At 38.7% G+C, this 20,051-nt stretch overlaps 1 protein-coding gene and 1 long non-coding RNA gene across 5 annotated transcripts in view; one reads left to right on the plus strand and one right to left on the minus strand.

Annotated features, from left to right (window-relative positions):
- Positions 1-11,912: 11,912 nt before the first annotated feature.
- On the minus strand, positions 11,913-18,189 carry LOC148108489 (uncharacterized). The gene is made up of 3 exons (XR_015727711.1): positions 17,877-18,189; positions 16,560-16,705; positions 11,913-14,312 (listed from the first exon to the last, which is right to left on the minus strand). It is a non-coding gene; the product is annotated as an uncharacterized LOC148108489 (long non-coding RNA).
- A 105-nt stretch (positions 18,190-18,294) lies between these two features.
- RPRD1A (regulation of nuclear pre-mRNA domain containing 1A) overlaps positions 18,295-20,051 on the plus strand; it is a 72,736-nt gene continuing 70,979 nt past the window's right edge. For all 4 annotated transcript variants that reach the window (XM_045777836.2, XM_045777837.2, XM_045777838.2 and 1 more), the window contains exon 1: positions 18,295-18,610. In XM_045777836.2, coding sequence (XP_045633792.1) covers positions 18,460-18,610 — 151 coding nt within the window. In that variant the 5' untranslated portion in view covers positions 18,295-18,459. The remainder of the gene's footprint in view (positions 18,611-20,051) is intronic.

Here is a 20,051-nt window from a genome sequence, read left to right on the forward strand (position 1 = left end):
AGATTGAGGAAATCCCTTCTAGTTTGCTAAGAATTTTTATGAATTAATGTTGAATTTTGTCAAATGCTTTTTTGATATCAATTGATATGATCATGTGGTTTTAATATGGTAGATTACATTAATTAATTTTAAATGGTGAACCAGCCTTGCATCCTTAAAATAAATCTCATGTACATGATATCTTATTTGTGTATTGCTAGATTCAATATGCAAATATTTTATTGAGTATTTTTGTTTCTATATTTGTTCATGATAGATATTGGTCTTTAGTTTTCTTGCACTGTCCTTGTCTGATGTTAGTGTCAGAATAATGCTGGCTGCACAAAATGAGTAGGAAAGTTTTCTCCTCTATTATTTTCTGGAAGTGGTTGTGTAGAAATGGTATTGGTATTTATTCCTTAAATATTTGTTAGAATTCACTGCTTAAATAATCTGAGCCTGGAATTTTTAATCTCTGTATTCAATTTCTTTAATAGATATAAGAATATTCAGATTATATATTTCATCTTGATTGAGTTTTGGTATTTTGTGTCTTTCAAGGAATTAGTCCATTTCATCTAACTTGCAAAATTTATAGGCATAGAGCTGTCCATAGTATTTGCTTATCCTACTAATAACAGCAGTAGGTTATGTAATGATACCATTTCTGTTATTGGTAATGTGTCTTTTTTCTCTTTTCTTCTTGATCAGTCTAACTAAAGGTTTATCAGTCAGTGATTTTCACAAAGAATACACTTTTTGGATTCATTGATGTCTCTATTATCTTTTCAATTGCATTGATTTCTGTACTTATTTTTATAAGTTTTGGGTTTATTTTGTTCTTTGTTTCCTTATTTAAGTAGAAGCTTAGATCATTGATTTGAAATCTTCTCGTCTTCATTTAATCTTGTAAATTGCCCTCTAAATACTGCTCTAGCTGCATCCTACAAATTTTAATATGTTGCATTATCATTTTCAGTTCAAAATAAAAGGATAAAACTACATTCACAAAAATTTGTAACTTAGAGCAAATGAACCAATTCCTCAAAAACCACAAATTACCAAAATCATCCAAGATGACTAATCAACCTATACAATACCATGACTATTAAAGAAATTGAATTTGAAGTTAAAACCTCCTGAAAACAAATTTTCCAGGCTGACATCATTTCACTGGTGAATTCTCCCAAATATTTAAAGAGTACAAACAGTAAATGATTTTTCTTAGAAAATAGAAGGGAGCACTTCCCAACTTATTTTATAAGGCCAACATTATTCTGTTATCAAAACCAGACAAGAATAGTACAAGTAAACTACAAAAAAAACAAAAACAAAAAACCACATGATCATATCAATTGGTACAGAAAAGGTATTTGGCAAAGGTTAAACGAGTCATGATTAAGAAAAAAACAATAAAGCAAATTATATTTTTCCTTATCAATAAAGGAAAAATGCTTCTCCCCTAAAATTGGGTGTTAGGCAAGGGTGTCCAGTCTCACCACCAGTTTTCAACATCGTACTGGAAATCCTAGTCAGTACAATAAGGCAAGACAAAATAATTAAAATGTATATGGATTGAAAAACAGATTAAATTGTTCCTAATCACAGGTGACATGATCCCAAGGAATCTACAAAAATACTTCCTAGAACTAGTAAGTAATTTCAGCAAGGTTGCAGTACACAATGTCTATAACAAAAGTCAATCCTATCTCTATTTTTGGCAATGAAGAATTAGAAACTGAAATTTAAAAATAAAATTCAATTTAAAATAGCTCCTCTCAAAATGCAACTCTTAGTTATAAATCTAACAAAACATGCTGAACACTACAAAATGCTGATAAAAAAGAAAGACAGCATGTTCATTGATTGGAAAGCTCAACATAGAAATAAGTCCATTTCAGTCAAAATTCCAATGGGATATTTCAGGTAGACAAGCTGATTCTAAAACTTATATAGAAATGCAAAGGAACTAGAATAACCAAAGAATTTTGAGAAAGAGTAAAGTTGATTGAATTATACCATCTAACTTTACAACTTACTATAAACCTACTATAATCAAGACTCTGGAATTGGCCAAGGGATAAACAAACATATAAATTAATGGAATAAAAAGAAGAGTCCAGAAATAGACCCACACAAAGATGGCCACTTATTTTTTAGAAAGGTGGAAAGAAAGACAATTCAATGATAAATTCAGTAGTCTTTCCAACAAATGATTAAGGAACAATTAACATTTGGGGCAAAAAAATAAACATCTACCTAAACCTCACAACTTTTACAAAAATTTACCCCAAATGGGTCATAGATAGAAATCCATGAAACTTTTAGAAGAAAATATAGAAGAAAATCTTCATGTCCTGAGGTTAAGCAGTGTTCTTAGACATGACACCAAAGCACAATCTATAAAAGAATAAAGTGACAATTTGAACTTCCTCAAAATTGAAAAATTTTGTTTATAAGAATGCAAAAGAGAAACTTACAGACTGGAAGAAAAGTATTTGCAAGTCACATATTCAAAAAAATTCTTGTATCTAGAATATGTAAAGAACTCTAATAACACTAAGAAAAATTTGCTTTGAAAGTGAGTAAAAGACTTAACAGATATTTCACCAAAGAGGATGTATGGTGGCAAATAAGGACATGAAAAGATGTTCAACATCATTAATCATTAGGAAAATACAAATTAAAACCTTGGTAAGTAAAAACCAGTAAAAGAGAAAATTAACAATAGATAAAATCAATAAAATCAAAAGAGGTTTCTTTGTAAAGATCAATAGAATTGATAAGCTCCCTAGCCATACTGATCAAGCAAAAAAAGGGATGACATAAATTTCCAATGTTATAAATGAAAGAGGGGATAGATCCTATGGATGTCAAAAAGTTATAATGTTATGAGCAAAATTATGGCAATAAATTAGATAATCTACATGAAATAAGGAAATAGTATAGAACAGTGGTTCTCCAATAGTGATGTGTCACATATGTTGCTATTAAGAGGCTTTGCACAAGTGACATGTTTCCAATTATGGTTAAAATAATCTGTAACTTTTCAAAAATAAATTGGGGTGGATTCACAGTCGATCCTATATAACATTAGGAAATTACATTTAGTAATTTATGTACATCCAGCACTGGGAAGGATGGGAAGCTGTAATCTATCTTACTCATGTCTCTGGTACTACTTGGGAGAGTGTCCCACACGTAGACATCCTTCTATCATGGGTGGTAGCAATATTTGAATATCTCCCAACTATGGAAGTATCATACACAAATTAGTAGATCATGTCAGGGCTAGAAATGTTGTTGGTTGTTTTGGGGGAAGGTCTTACTGAGTTTTGAAAGGAATAGCATATTTCTAATGGCAAAGCTTAAGAAATGCCAGGTTCTTAGATCTAGAAAAACTAGAAATAAAACCATTATGCTGTATACTAAATCGAAAGAAAGAAAATTGACTAAAAAACAAGTACTATGAGAGAAAGAAAAATTAGTTCTTATCAAAATATTCCCTTTGAAGATCCAGGGCACACAACTTTTTAAGACGATTTAAAAACAAACCATGATGAGAGGGGCGCCTGGCTGGCTCAGTCAGTGGGCGTCTGACTTCGGCTCAGGTCATGATCCCAGTCGGGCTCTGCACTCAGCGGGGAGTCCGCTTCTCCCTTTCCCTCTCCCTCTGGTCACCCCCCACCCCTCACCCCCACTCATGCTCTTTCTCTCTCTCTCAAACAAATAAAATCTTAAAAAAAAAAAAACAACCATGATGAGATAGCACTACTCACCTACTAAAATGGCTAAAATAAAAAATACTGGTGGAGCACCTGGCTGGCTCAGTCAATAGAGCACATGACTCCTGATCACAGGGCTGTGAGTTTGAGCCCCCCATGTGGCATAGAGTTTACTTAAAATTTTAAAAACATTTTTAAAAAATACTGTCTCTCAAATAAAATCTTTTTAAAAAATACTGGCAATATCAATTACTGGCAAAGATACAGAACAACTGGAACTTTCATACACTGCTGGTGGGTAATACAAACTGGTACGGCCACCATGGGAAACCCTTTAGCTATTGCTTTGAAAGTAAACATGCACCTACGTTATGACCCAGCAATCCCTCTCTTGTGTATCTTTCCTAGAGTAATTGAAACTTCCATTTACACAAAATGCTGTAGAGCAGCTCTGCTCATAACTGCAAGACACTGAAAACCACCCTAACGTCCCTCAAGAGTTGAATGAATAAACAATCGTGGTGTATTGTTCAATGCAACACTACTCAGTATTAAAAAGAATGAACCATTGATAGAGGCAACCACTTCCATAACTATGAAAGGCATTATGCTATGCAGAAAAAGAAAGATAGAGAAGGTTACATATTGGATCTTACCATTTACATGACATTCTAGAAAAGATAGTAAGATAAGGAGAACAGATCAGTAGTTTCCCGAAGTTAGTGTTGGGGGAGGAAGATGTGACTCTGAGGTGGTAGCACAAAGAGTTTTTTGAAGTAACAGAACCCATCTATAGCCTGATTTTTGTGGTAGTTACACAATTCTATATGTGTATTAGAATTCATAGAATTCCAAGAAGTTTAGAAGTTTCCTGTATGTTAAACATTTTTTGGTAAAGATTTTATTTTTAAGTAATCTCTACACCCAACATGTAGGCTGTAGGCTCAAGCCTACAACTCTGAGATCAAGAGTTGCATGCTCCAGCAACTGAGCCACGCAGGTGCCCCCCCATTTTTTTTCCCCCCAAACGAGGAGGAGGCAGATCTTTCTCTCTTGATTTAGTTATACAATTTAAAATATCAAGTTATTTATTTACACAAAGGTGCAGATGTATGCTTAAAGATTTTGGAAGTACATACAGTAAAATGGGAGTTTTAGTATTTTTTATAAATTTCTCTATTTGGATTTCATTTTCTTTACCATGTCTTTTTTTAAATTGTGACAAAATATACATAACATAAATTGTACCACTTCAACCATTTTTATGGGGATGGTTCAGTGGCATTAAGTACATTCCCACTGTTGTGCAGTCATCACCACCATCCGCCTCCAGAACTTTTTCATCGTCCCAAACTGAATGTCTGTACTCACTAAACAGTAATTCCCCAGTCCCCCTCCCCCCAACCCCTGGTAACCACTATCCTACTTTCTGTCTCTATGTGGTTAACTATTCCAGATATACCATGTAAAGGGAAATCATGCAGTATGTGTCCTTTTGAGTTTGGCTTATTTCACTTAGTATAATGTCTTTAAGGTTCATCTGTGTTGCAGAGTATGTCAGAATTCCCTTCCTTTTTAAGGCTGAATACTGTTCCCCTGTGTGTGTATACCACATTCTAACGATCCATTCATTTATTGATATAGAAGGGTTGCTTTCACATTTTGACACTGTGAATAATGCTGCTATGAATGTGGATATACAAATACCTGTCTGGGTCTCTGCTTCACTTCTTTTCATATATACCCAGAAGTGGAATTTTTGAATCACATCTTTGGATGTTCAATGTTTTGGAGAGCTGCTGTACCTTTTTCTGCAACAACTGCACCACTTTAAATTCCCACTGCCATGGGTTTTCTTTAAAGCCAAGGATAAAGATATTTGCACTTGGGCAGAATTATGTAAGTAAATAAATTATTTCTTAAGTCTGGTTTAAATGTAAAATTCTATCATAGAATTTTCTATTACAACTAATTTAATGGTAAGATTAGTGAACTGATTTATAAAATTAAGCATCATTTGTAAACTTGTCTCTGGGAGAAAATACCTTCACAGATTCCCTATGTTGGCTTAAGAAGTTGTTTTATATTTGAGGATACCAATACTGGGAATATCTAGAATGTATTTAAATCGGTACAGTAAGCCCCGTTTAATGGAACCAGTCTGCCACCTTGTGGAATTTTAATGCAACTTAAATTTTACAAATTGAGAAGACAACTGTAATTTAGAAATGATGCTACCTGTGTTCAACTATTGGGTTTTTTCCCTGTGTCAACTTAAAGAACCAGTTTTATTTAACATATCTGTGCAAGATCTATGTGAAAATAATTTAAAATGCTCCTAATGGACACAAATATTTGAATAAGCCTAAAGTATTTCTTGTTCTTGGCTAAGGAGAAAGGCACACACACATGATATGAATTGTGGGGTCACAGGAAAAGAGTCAAATCACTTTTTATCATATAAAAAATTATATACTGCAAAATTTCTCACTCATGAGAAAAAATTCAACTCAAAAATATAATTGTCTACAACATGATGAACCATAATGAAAACATTATGCAAAGTGAAATAGCCAGACTCAAAAGGGCACGTTTCCTTTTTTCCCTGTATGGTGTTACCATAAAAAATAAGCTCTCTACTTCCACTTCATCGTAGCTGAAAACACTTGACAAATGGGAAAGGGTTATGAAGTAAAAATGACAGCATTTGTTAAGGTCTGGTATAGGCTTATGCATAATTCTCTCGATCCTTACAACAACTCTGCAATATAGACCTGATTGGTTACAAGTCGCAGATGAAGAAAATGAAGTTCGGTTAAATTCATTGGTTTGACGAAAGTCTCAGTGCTACTTGATGCCACAGAAGAGGCTTAAACTCCTATTAGTCTCTAAAGCTGAAAAATTTGGGAGTTCAAGATGGGCATCCCTGTCTTAAAAGAGATTTCCCAATCTGATATCCAGTGTCTTTTCTTCTCCATCTCCTTTGAAACAAGTGATTCCATTATTAGAGATGAGGCACATATCCTGAGCTCCGTGAAGTCAGCTGGTTATGAATTTTTTTTTCTTCTTCAGTTCAGTGGAAGTACGTGGTGCAGGATGGGGAAGCATGAAGTAGCAAGGTAACTGTCTGCAAACAGGCTGAGCTTGCTGGGCTGCACCATAAAACGCCAGGCTTTGAGCAAAGGAGAACCAGCCTAGTATCTTAGGACTTGTCTAGAACATACTGTCCTGGGGCCTCTGGTTTGCTGTTCCCTCTGCTGGGAACACTCTGAAAAAGCTGCCTGGCCCTGGCTAAGCAATTTAAAAATTCTAACATTAATTAATTAATTAACATTAATTAAAACAAATAAAAATTCTAACACACACTACTACCACCATCCCCCAACCAATGACTTTTGCTCATGGCCCTTACCCTAGCATGCCACGTATTTACACTTACATACAGGGTTCATTCTTTACCTCCATGTAAGCTCTACAGGGGCAGAATTTTTTGTTTGTTTTCATTCATTGCTGTATTCCCTACGCCTGGCTCCTATTGGGTGTTCCATCTGTCAATGTCCTCCAGTCAAAGATCTTGACGAACACACCAGTAGTTGAACAACATAGGTTTTTGGCTGTTGCAATGAGGGAGAATGTACGCTAGGGGGAACCATGAAGTGACTCAGTTAAGGGATGTTAGGAAGGACTAAAGCATTCAGATTTTTATTAGGTGACTTTGAGGGGGGTTTCCAGGAAGTGAGGCTTTTCTCTTGTTCAAGTATGTGTATTTTTGAATGATTTAGTGAAAGAAAATAAAGGTGGCCTTCATATACCTGAAGGGCTGCCATATAAGATTGATTTTACAAGATTTCAGAGGGCAGAGTTGGGACAATGCATAAAGTAACAGAGTGAACAAGCTTCCACTCACCGTAAGAATTTTAACAGAATGAGCCCCTCTGCAGGAAAATGAATCCCAATAACTTGACTTCCAACAAAGGCTGGAGGAATAATGGACTAGGATATTGTAGAAGTAACTAAGGCACTGAATGGAAGGCTGGACCTAATGGCCTTAGATTTCTATGAAGTTTTGTGAAGATCTGCCAAAGCTCACGTGGCCTCCCAGCTTTCTTTCTATGAAATTCCCGGGAAGAATCCAACAGTGGCAGGGCGCCTGGGTGACACAGTCGGTTAAGCTTCTGACTCTTGGTTTCAGCTTGGGTCATGATCTCAGGGTGGTGAGATCGAGCCCTGGTGCTGGGCTCTGCGCTCAGTACACAGTCTGTTGAGATTCTCTCTTTCCCTCTCCTTCTACCTCCCCCTCCACTCTTTCTCTCTCTCTCTCAAATAAATAAATAAATCTAAAAAAAAAAAAAAGAATCAGACACTGGCTACCTTAAGATGAAGAAGAAGCTCTCCGTGTTCTTTAGGATTTCATAGTCTAGAAGTGAAGACATCCATGAAAAGAAGCATAGGCAATGTAGTTCTTAAGGGCAGTTCTGAAGATGTTGTTCTCACTGGGGGCAATGTTGCCTCCATGGGACTTTTGGCAATGTGTGGAAACATTTTTGGTTGTCACAAAGGGGAGGAGGGTGCTACTTGTATCTAGAAGTGGAGGCTAAGCATCCTATAATGTACAGGACAGCCCCCATATCAAAGGATTATCCGTCTCAAAATATCAATAGTGCCAGTGTTGAGAAACCCTGCTGTAGAGGGAGGGGCAAAGAGTTGTGAGTCCACAGGGGGCAATGTGTCTTGCTAGCTCTAGGGGACGTGGGGAAAGGCTTTACAGAGGAGATGGTGTCTGAGCTGGGTTTTGAGGGAAGAATAGGAATTCCTTGGTAGAGAAATAAGTTCTTTTAGAGGAATAGTCTAAAATATTTATTGATGAAATGATCTAATGTCTGGAATTTTCCGCAAAATAATTCAATGTGTGTGTGGTGGAGGAAGGGTATGAGAAAGGGTAGAAGTTCAGCCAGGAGTTGATAATTGTTGAAACTCTCGATGGGTACATGGAGGTCCATTATATTTTTTCTCTTAATTTTTGTATGTTCCTGAAATTTTGTATAATAAAAATTCAAATCAAGTTTTTTTTCTTTTCTTATGGTAAAATATGCATTATATAAAATTTACCATTTAAAAATATTTTATTTAGAGAGAGAGAGAGTGCATGTACAAGTGGGGGGAGGGACAGAGGGAGAGAGAGAATCTCAAGCAGACTCTGCACTGAGCACAGAGCCCAACTCAGGGGTGGTGGGCTCGATCTCATGACCCTGGGATCATGACCTGAGCCAAAATCAAGAGTCAGATACTTAACTGACTGAGCCACCCAGGCACCCCATAAAATTGACCATTTTAACCATTTTTTAGGGTATATTAGTGGCATCAGGTATATTTACAATGTTGTACAACTATCACCACCATTTCCTGAACTTTTTAATCACCCCAAACAGAAATTCCGTACCCATTAGACAATAACTCCCCATTCCTTCCTCCCTCTGCCCAGCCCCTGGTAACTTCTACTCTAGTTTTTGTGTCTATGGATTCGCCTACTCGAGGTACTTGCCATAAGTGGAATCAGACAGTATTTGTCCTTTTGTGTCTGGCTTATTTCACTCAGCATAGTGTTTCCAAAGTTCACCTGAGTTGTAACATGTATCAGGATTTAATTTCTTTTTATTGTTGAACAATATCCCATTGCATGTATACACTGCTTTTTGTTTGTACATTCACCTGTTGATTCAGTTTTTAAAAGGACGTTCTTTATTGGGGAAAGGGCAGGCAGTTGCAGGAAGGATATTATTTGCGTGTTTAAGTGGATAGAAGGCAGTGGAAAATGGAATTGAATAGGATTCAGGAAATAAGTAGAGAAGTTTGGCACTGCTAGAGGCTCAAGAACATAGGGAAGCTATGCAAATGGGGCTGCTGGGAAGAGTGGAACTCAATTCATGAGAACTTTGTATGCCATACTAAGGATACGATCTTTTTCTTACAGGCAAGGGGAGCCAGTGGAGGTCCTTCTCTGGCCCTAATCAAATATATTTATTCTTTTTCTCGATCCATGCTTGCGGTAAAAAACTCAACCCATACTGCAATATATACATTGTAAAGAAGAAATTACCTGTTTTCTTACCCATACAGCTAACCACTAATTGATGTATATCCTTTATGAGACCTAACCAGCTGAAAGACCACAAGAACTACCTAAAGTTGAAGTTAGGGGTTTTTTGGTAACTTTTTCTTTTTCTTTCTTTACTTTTTTTTTTTAAGTAATCTGTACACACAACATGGGGCTCACGCTCATGACCCCGAGATCAAGAGTGGTGTGCTCTCCCGACTAAGCCAGCCAGACACCCCCTAAAGAGGTTTATTCAATTTGCTGCAGCAAGGAAGAACACATATCCGAGAAACCGGGGGCGTGTCTTTAGGAAAGAATTGGGAAGGGCTTATCAGAAGGTTTGAGCTTGTGTTGGCTGATTCTGCGGCAGTTTTCCGGAAAGCAGCGGTCTGTTCTGGATTGGGTGCTGTCAGGAAGCAGGGCCAGTTTGGTGAGTGGGTAGATCTTCGATAATTTTTATCTATAAGGCCAAAGGATTAAGGTGGGGTTAGAGCTATTATTGGTAGAGCACCTGTAATCATTTGTGTTTGTTATAAGAGGAAGATGTTAGCAATTTCTGTGGTTTCAAAGTGGCCTCCGTTCTGCTTGGTTCCGCTAAAGTCACAGAATGGCCTTATCTCATTATTGTTTATATCCTGTGAGGGTGGTTGATGTTTGGTTAGGAACACGACAGTCTAGCTCTCCACTTGCAGGGTTATCTTTTTCCTTTCTCACTTCCCCATTTTAGCAGGGAGCAGATGAAGTCAGCCTGCAGGATATATTATCCTCTGAAGTTCAGATCCACTGTGAAGATTCCATTGATTGGAAGGTTGTTTAGAAAACATCATCTGTTACTGAACTGAAGTCACGTTCCTTTTGTTGGAAGATGAGCTGTTGAATCATCTGATGCGACAATGGCTGTATGGCAGTTTTTACACGTATGGGAAAATCAGCCAAAGTACCTGATCTCCTAATTTATGTGTTCTCTGGAATAGTTGAGTAATACTAGAGATTTCAGAGAAGTCTGTTGGGTTTTACGTATACTGAACCCTGAACAAGGCAGGGTTTAAGTGTGCCAAACTCCCTGCACAGTCAAAAATCCATGGATAACTTTTGACTCCCCCAAAACTATTAGCTTCCTGTTGACTGAGCTTTACCAACAACATAAACAGTTGATTGACATATATTTTATATGTTATATGTATTGTATACTGTATTCTTACAATAAAGTAAGCTAGAGGAAAGAAAATGTTATTAAGAAAATCAGTAGGAGGTGCCTGGGTGGCTAAGTCCTTGAGCATCTGCCTTTGGCTCAGGTCATGATCCCGGGGTCCTGGGATAGAGCCTCATGTCAGGGGCTCCATCCCGGGGTCCTGGGATAGAGCCCCACATCGGGGGCTCCCTGCTCAATGAGAAGCCTGTTTCTCCCTCTCCCACTTGCCCTGGTTGTGTTCCCTCTCTCGTTGTCTCTGTCAAATAAATAAAATCTTTAAAAAAAGAAAAGAAAAGAAAAGAAAAGAAAAGAAAAGAAAAGAAAAGAAAAGAAAAGAAAAGAAAAGAAAGGAAAAGAAAAGAAAGAAAGGAAAAGAAAAGAAAAGAAAAGAAAAGAAAAGAAAAGAAAAGAAAAGAAAATCATTAGGAAGGGTCACCTGGGTAGCACAGTCGGTAAAGCGTCCAGCTCTTGATTGCAGCTCAGGTCATGATCTCAGGGTCATGAGATCCAGCCACGCATCAGGCTCTGTGCTGGTCATGGAGCCTGCTTAAGATTCTCTCTCTCCCTCTGCCCCTCCCCTTGTTCACGTGCACGTGTGCACACATACACACTCTCTCTCTCCAAAAAAAAAAAAGATAAAAAGAAAAATATGAAGAAAAGGAACTTATAGGGATTGTGCTCAAGAGGTATCAGGTATCTTAAATCAAAAGAGAGGAAGAAAAATTACTAAAAAATAAAGAACAGGGGCACCTGGCTGGCTCAGTCGGTAGAGCATGCGACTCTTGATCTCGGGGTCATGACTTCAAGCCCCACATTGAGTGTAGAGATTACTGAATAAGAAAGAAAGAAAGAAAGAAAGAAAGAAAGAAAGAAAGAAAGAAAGAAAGAAAGAAAGAAAGAAAGAAAGAAAGAAAGAAAAGAAAAGAAAAGAAAAAAAGAAAGAAAGAAAGAAAGAAAGAAAGAAAGAAAGAAAGAAAGAAGGAAGGAAGGAAGGAAGGAAGGAAGGAAGGAAAGAAAGAAAGAAAGAAAGAAAGGGCGGGCAATAGAATGCATATTAAAGCATGATAATCTTTGGTTCCAGGTATTTGGATCTAGTTCTGTGGGTCTTGGGTCAGAGCTGCGTACTCCATGCAGTTGTAAAGTTGGTTTGAAGACCTTGGGTGGATGCTTTTCCTATCTGTAGTTTTCTACTTCTGGAGGATTCCTGACTCACCACATAAGGGTCTTTAGCTGGAATAGTCTTGTAGTATATGGTGATTTCAAAACACGTCTGCAAGTTGTTGGCACTCCTCCCATCAAGAGGTGAAGTCTATGTCCCTACCCCCACAAACTTGGGGGGGGGCGACTCTCTCATCTAATAGAATAAGATGGAAGCCATGTTGTGTGACTTCCAGTTGCCCCTGGGACACTCACTCTAGGAGGCTTCAGCAATCACGGAAGGGATCTGCCTACCCTGAGGCTGCCATGTGGAGAGAGAGTGGGAAGGAGAGAGGGAAGGAGAGAGAGAGACATTGAGAGAGAGATGGTCTAAGGGGCCCCAGCTGTTTCACCTCCCAATTGTCTGAGTCTTCCCAGCCTAGACACCAAACATATGAGTGATGAAGCCTTCGGGGTGACTCTAGCCACGGTCTGGCTATAACCTCATGTGAGACTCTGAATGAGAACTATCTAGCTGAGCCCAGTTGATTCCCCAGATTTTTGAGCAAAATAAAATGATTTTTATTGCTTGAAGTCCATGTTTTAAGGCGATTTGTTATGCTTCCAGAAATACCACGAACACAATGAATTGAGTGTGGCTTGTGTCTCTCTAATTGGGAGAGTTGAGTCCAAGGATTAACACCTTGGGTTTTTACTGCTCTGTAAGTTGGTAACAGCACTTGCTAACGTCCTTCCCATTGAAGTTATTCTCTGATTTCCTTCAGAACTTAAAAGCTCTTGGTCTAAGATCAAGTAGAAGCTGATTAGGTGGCTGGTATAGACAGTGGCAGTTCATGATATTAGCGATAAGACTAAACAGCTTTCCCTAACTTATCATATTTAGTACCATTATCAGAATACGGGAGAGTAGGATACTCTATTGGGAATTAATTTATGATTATTCTGAGAATAGTAAATAATCTCCAGGGCCTTTAATTTAGTTCATAAACTATTGTACATTCTGTCAGCCAACAGGAATATTTAAACCTGGAAACCTATAAGTAAAATCTTTTGTAGGCTATTTTTGTACAGTCTTTGTACATAAACATTAGTATGGTTCTTTTTATTTTACTTTTCTTTTAAAGTAATCTCTATGCCCAATGCAAGGCTCAAAGTCACAACCCCGAGATCAAGAGTCACATGCTCTACCAACGGAGCCAGCCAGGTGCCCCTAGTATGCTTTTTTTATTCTGAGAAGTACATCCTTGAAACATATCTATATTAATAGTTTCTACGTAACTTAGAAAGACTAAACTCTTTTAGTTTGTAAATTTTCTTTCATCCTGGGTTTGGTAAACATAAAAGCCCTCAAAGCAGTTTTAGATCAATTAAAATTTGGAAAATATGAAATAAACCTAATTATTCCTGTTAGGCTTCCTTTTTTTTTTTTTTTTTGGTACTGAGGTAAGATGCACATAACATGGAATTAATTATTTTATTTAAGTCTTTTTTTTTTTTTTTTGTAATCTCTATACCCAACATGGGGCTTAAACTCATGAGTCACATACTCTTCCAACTGAGCCAGCCAGGTGCCCTGGGATTAACCATTCTTAAGTGTAAACTTTAGTGGCTTTTAGTGCATCTATGATGCTGCAACCATCACTTCTATCTAGTTCCAAAATTATTTTCATCACTCCAAAAGAAAATCTCCGTTAAACAGTCACTCCCTTGTTCCCCCTCCCCCAGCCCCTAACAACCATTTCTATCTTTGGATTTACCTATTCTGGACATTCCATATAAATTAAATCATGTGCTATGTGACCTTTGTGTCTGGCTTCTTTCACTTAGCATAAGGCTTCTGAGGTTCATCTATCTTCTAGCATGTATTACTACTTCATTCCTTTTTATGGCTTAATAATATGCCACACTGTTTCAATTTCTGTAGCTTTGCAGTAAGTTTTGAAATCAGGAACTGTGAGTTCTCCAACTTTGCTTTTCTTTTTCAAGATTGTTTTGGTTAGGGGCACCTGGGTGGCTCAGTCAGGTAAGCATCTGCCTTCAGCTCAGGTCGTGGTCCTGGAGTCCCGGGATTGAGTCCCACGTTGGGCTCCCTGCTCGGTGGGGAGCCTGCTTCTCTCTCTCCCACTCCTCTGGCTTGTGCTCTCCACTCTCTTTCTCTCTGTCTCTGTCAAATTAATAAATGAAATCTTTAAAAAAAAGATTGTTTTTGTTATATACCATCCTTTGCAAATTCACATGAATTTTAGGATCAGCTTTCCTATTTCTGTACAAAAGGCCTTTGGGATTTTAACATGGATTGCATTGATTTTGAAGATTACTTTGGGTAATAATTGCCATATTAACCATACAAGTCTTTCAATCCATGAACAAGGTATGTCTACAACTTATTTAGGTCTTTGATTTCTTTCAACAATATTTTGCAGTTTTCAGTGTATACCTGAAAATCTCCTTGGTTACATTTATTCCAGGGTATTTCATTATTTTTTATGTTATTGTAAATGGGATTATTTTACTGATTCCATTTTCAAATTGTTCATTGCTAGTACAGAGACCTACACCTGATTTTTGTGTATTTATCTGGTATCCTGTTATTTTGCTGAGTTAACTTATTAGCTCTAGTGATTTTGTGGATTCCTTAGGATTTTTTTTTTAGGATTTTTTAAATGTATAAGATCATGTCTTCTGCAAACAGAGATCATTTTACCTCCTCCTTTCCAATTTGGATGTCTTGCATTTCTTATTACCTAATTGCTATGGCTAGAACTTCCAGTGTAATGTTGAATAGAAGTGGCAAGAATACATACGCTTGTCTTGTTCCTGACCTTAGGAGGAAAACGTTCAGCCTTAAATCATTGAGTAAAATGTTAGCTATGGGTTTTCCCATACACTTTTTTTTTAAAGATTTTATTTATTTATTTGACAGAGTGAGAGAGCACAAGCAGGGGGAGCGGCAGGGAAAGGGGGAAGGAGAAGCAGACTTTTTGCTGAGCATGGAACCCAATGCAAGTCTTGATCCCAGGACCCTGGGATCATGACCTGAGCTGAAGACGGATGCTTAACCTACTGAGCCACCCAGGTGCCCTCCCATACACTTATTATGTTCAGAAAGTTTCCTTTTATTCCTATTTTGATGAGGGTTTTTTTTTTAACATGAAAGGGTGCTGGATTATTTTTTTCATCAATTGAAATGATCATGAGTATTTTCCTTCATTGTATTAATATGGTGTATGATATTGATTGAATTTTGTATTTGAACCACCCTTGCATTCTCGAGATAAATCCCACTTGGTCATGCATAATCCTCTTAATAGGATGCTGGATTGGGTTTGCTAGTCTTTCGTTCAGGATTTTTGGATCCATATTCATAAGCAATATTAGCCTATAGTCTCTTCTTGCAGTAGGCTTCTTTTTTTAAGTTGAAGGAGCATATCTCTTTGTTACTCAGTGGCTATTCTAGGAAAGCCAAAGATAGTTTATGAAAAAAATATATTATTCTGAATTTCAGGCCTGTATTTGGAAAGACAAAATCAAGAAGTAGTCAGATGATATTATGAAAATAAGTCATAATTATCTAAGGGCAGGGGTGCCTGGGTGGCTCAGTTGGTTAAACACTTGCCTTCGGCTCAGGTCATGATCTCAGGGTCCTGGGACTGAGTCCCAGGTTGGGCTCCCTGCTTGCTGGGGAGGCTGCTTCCCCCTCTGCCCCTCCCCCACCCCCTGCTCATACTCTCTCTCAAATAAATAAATAATCTTTTTAAAAAAATCCAGCATTTTGACATGTGACAAATGACTTATGTATGACAAATCCATGCATTTTGTCATAGTACTATGAGTTCATAAAGAAAGCAGAAAGATAGATACTGTCGCATTCCAAATATTAATATAAACTTCAAGAAAGATAAGTAAAAAACCACAGGAATTCTTATCTTTTGAAAAGTACTGTTCAAGAACTTTGCACCAAGTAGGCATCAGATGTGTTTTTTGTTTGATCATAATTATAGTTTATCATTCCCATTTTTATTTTAGTTTAGTTTTTTTAAGATTTTATTTATTTATTTGACAGGGAGAGACAGCCAGCGAGAGAGGGAACACAAGCGGGGGAGTGGGAGAGGAAGAAGCAGGCTCCCAGCGGAGGAGCCTGATGTGGGGCTCGATTCCAGAACGCCAGGATCACGCCCTGAGCCAAAGGCAGATGCTTAACAACTGCGCCACTCAGGCGCCCCATCATTCCCATTCTTAATGTTACTACGAGGTTCAGAGGATATCTCAAGAGGTGAGATAACTCTCCTCTCTCTTCCTCTCACTCCAATATCTATTTCTGTCTCTTCACACTTCTGTCCCTGTTGTACATCCTTTCGTTTTTCCAATCTGTTTAGTCTAGTTTTTAGCCTGAACTTAGAGTTTAACTTACCTGTCTTCTGACACCTCATTGTATCTTCAACAGTATTCCCTTCCATGAACACTGCAGCCACCAGAATTGCTACAAAATATCTCCCAAATTATGTTTTCACTTGATTCCAATTCTTCATACTCCCTTCTTCTCTACCTCAATTCTACCTGAAATTTAAAGACCACCGTAAATTCCACCTTCTTTTCTTTCCCAACCAGTTCAATGTATGTAAAAAGTTCCTTCCTGTACTCATTTACTGATTTGAATGCCTTATTTAGCACTTACACTACTCATCTGTGTTATTTATAATTATATAGTTTAAATATTCTCTCCCCAGCTAGATTTTGCTCTCAGTGACTCAGGCAAAGCATCAACTCTTCTGTTTGTTTTAGTCCTCAGTCTGATTTGGCTGCTCCTGCTATGGACTTATACAGTATTCTCTACATGTGTGTAACATGGCTTTCCACACAAAGCAGTTAAATCTATATTTATTGACATTGTTACTTATTGCTGTGTTTTCAAAATATTGGTTGTAACTGCATATGCCCTTAGATAATTTTTTTAAAAGATTTTATTTATTTGAGAGAGAGAGAAAGCACCCTAGAGTGCACATGAACAGTAGGGAGGGGCAGAGGGAGAGGGAGGAGACTCCCTGCTGAGCAGGGAGCCCAACGTGGGACTCAATCTCGGGACCCATGACCTGAGCTGAAGGCAGATGCTTAACCAACTGACCCACCCAGGCGCCCCAAAATGCTGGATTAATTATGAGATCTCTGAAATTAATTTTTAATTATATAAGAAATACATGAACCCATTCTTGTAAAAAATGAAAACAATATAAACACAGTTTAAGGGCTCCAATTCTGATCCTGTCTTTGACACCACTATTGATGTAGTGGGTATTCTTCCAGACTTTTTGCCATGCATTTACATACTTATGAATTCATATATAATATACACTTTTATTTTTTAAAGATTTGATTTATTTATTTATTTATTTAGAGCGAGCATGAGCAGGGGGAGAGGCAGAGAGAGAGAGAGAGAGAATCCCAAGCAGGCTCCTCGGTGAGCAGGGAGCCCAGCGGGGGTGGGACTGGGGGGGTGGCTCAAACCCACAACCCTGAGATCACGACCTGAGCCAAAATTAAGAGTCTGAGGCTCAACCGACTGAGCCACCCAAGTGCGCCACAATCTAGACTTTTATAAAACAAATGTTATACTCTATTTTTCACTCTGAAACTTAAAATAATTCTTCAATCCACCACTGGATTTATTAATCTTTTAAACTACTACATGTATTCTATAATATGCAGTATCACAATTAATCTAGCCATTTACCTTCTGTGAATGTCCCAGGTCTTTAGGGTTAGTGAGCCGGACCGAACAGCTAGCATACAGTTCCTTGTGCAAACGTGCTGCTATTTCCCTGGCACTGATGGCAATTAGCCAAATTGCAGGGTCACTGGGAAGGTGCAATTTTAAAATGTCAAATAGTCAAATAGTCTTCCAAATTGGCTGTACCAATTTACAACGTCGATGTAGAGATTTTCAATCACTCCTTTTTCAGCAGATAGTTTTACCCTAGAAGGGGGCAGGCTGGGCAAACCCCACCCCTCCCCTGGCTAAAAACCCGGCGGCACGCCCCCGTGTGCCTCCCTTGTGCCAGTTTTGGCCCCGCCCTTTCGCTAAGAGGTCCCGCCGCCTGGCCTCGCCTCTTCCGAGGGCGGGGCGTGGGTGGGCCCTGACGTCACTGCCGGCCAGACGCCATCTTGCTGGTTTGCAGCCGGTCTTGGATGTGGCGGCAGCCGTGGTAAAGGCGTGGGGAAGGGTGGGGTGAGGGGGCGAGGCCGCGGCGCGGGCGGCTAAACTCTCCTCCCCTCAGCCCCACCGCGTGGGACTGCGTGAACGCGGTGTCGGAGGGATGTCAGCCTTCTCTGAGGCGGCGCTGGAGAAGAAGCTGTCGGAGTTGAGCAACTCGCAGCAGAGCGTGCAGACCTTGTCCCTGTGGCTCATCCACCACCGCAAACACTCGCGGCCCATCGTCACCGTGTGGGAGCGGGAGCTGCGTAAAGGTGAGTCGGTCCGCCACCCGGCCTGTTCCCTGGTGCCGCCGGGCCCCCCTCCCTGCTAGCCCCATTCCCCCAGCGACCCCAGCTCCGTGCTGCTCGGCACCGCCCTACCCGGCGCCCCCGGCTCCCTGGCGTCGGTAGTCCACGGGCTAGGAGGAACGGCGTGCACCGCTCTTCCCGCAGCCTCTGCGCTTGTAGTAGGTATTATTGCATAGGGAATGAAGGATTAAAAACAACAACAAAACCAAAAAAACCCCCACACAACCCTCTGATTTAACACAGAGGCAGTAGTCAAGGGCTGAGGACCCTGTCCCTGATTAGGGCCTGAAATTCTGGCAGTCAGGTTTGGGGTTTTTTTGTTTTGTTTTGTTTTTTCATTCTGTAGATCATAATGGAGGATAGGGGTGGAAAAGGGAAGTGGAAAGGAAAAAAGATTGGTATGGGGATGGGAGTTAATACCATCATTTCTATAACACATCAACTCAATCTTGTAAAATTAATAGTGGAATCAGAGTTTTGGAATTGGGGAATCTAAAATTGTATCAATGCATGATGCAGTGGAAGAATTTGTAGATTGTAGAGGACTAGGATTCGGCGAATTTATTAATGTCTGGATTGCAGTTGCCTCACCTCAAAATGAAGGTGTTAGATTGAGTGATATAAAGTCCTTTCTTGCTCTGTGATTATATACTTCTAGGGCAGCGTGCTTGTTTTGCAAAACATTAGGGCTCCTGTAAATAAAGTTAACTTTTATGAGCAGTATGTGCTTTCACTAAAATATTCAGAATCATTTCACTTCTGTAGAGCAGCTTTATCTGTAAGAACTGATTGTATGTCAGTGTGACTAAAAATTAAAAAAAAAATCATTTGGTTAGGGTCTGGGTTTGCACCTTAATTCTTAATTCATTGGGTAGGGAGAATGGGCACTCCTTGTTATTGTTGCAGACATCCTGGTGTATCAATGTGATGGTTATTTATTAGTTAGGGGTTTTAACAACTGTTATTAATCAAAATAGATGCTTGTTTACAGACCCATATGACTTTTGTATGATGTGTTAATATGAGAGCTAAAATGTGTCATTGGCTATAGGGAATGGAGAACTGTCCTTGTGTATTTGCTTGTGGTTAATCTCTTAGGAGAAATTGACTTAGAGCCTTGTTTCTCAGTTCATATATAAGTGTATGTGTGTTGGCGCCCAAGGAGGAATTCATCTCCTGTGAGTGGTCAGAAAGGTTTGAGAAACCTAGTTATAAAAGTGAACTTTGAAAAGGCAGTAATTGTCTTTGCTCCTATACTTTAGTAGATTTCAAAATAAGCAAAAGGCTTGTACTTTTGGGGGGAGGGGATTTTAGAAACACATATAATCAATAAAGGATTGGTATCCAGACTATTTTAAGAACTACCACAGATCAATAGAAAAATAGCAATACCGGTAAAGGCATT

The sequence above is a fragment of the Ursus americanus genome, chromosome 19, assembly GCF_024610735.1.
Source record: "Ursus americanus isolate L20-20 chromosome 19, mUrsAme1.1.p, whole genome shotgun sequence".
Taxonomy (NCBI): domain Eukaryota; kingdom Metazoa; phylum Chordata; class Mammalia; order Carnivora; family Ursidae; genus Ursus; species Ursus americanus.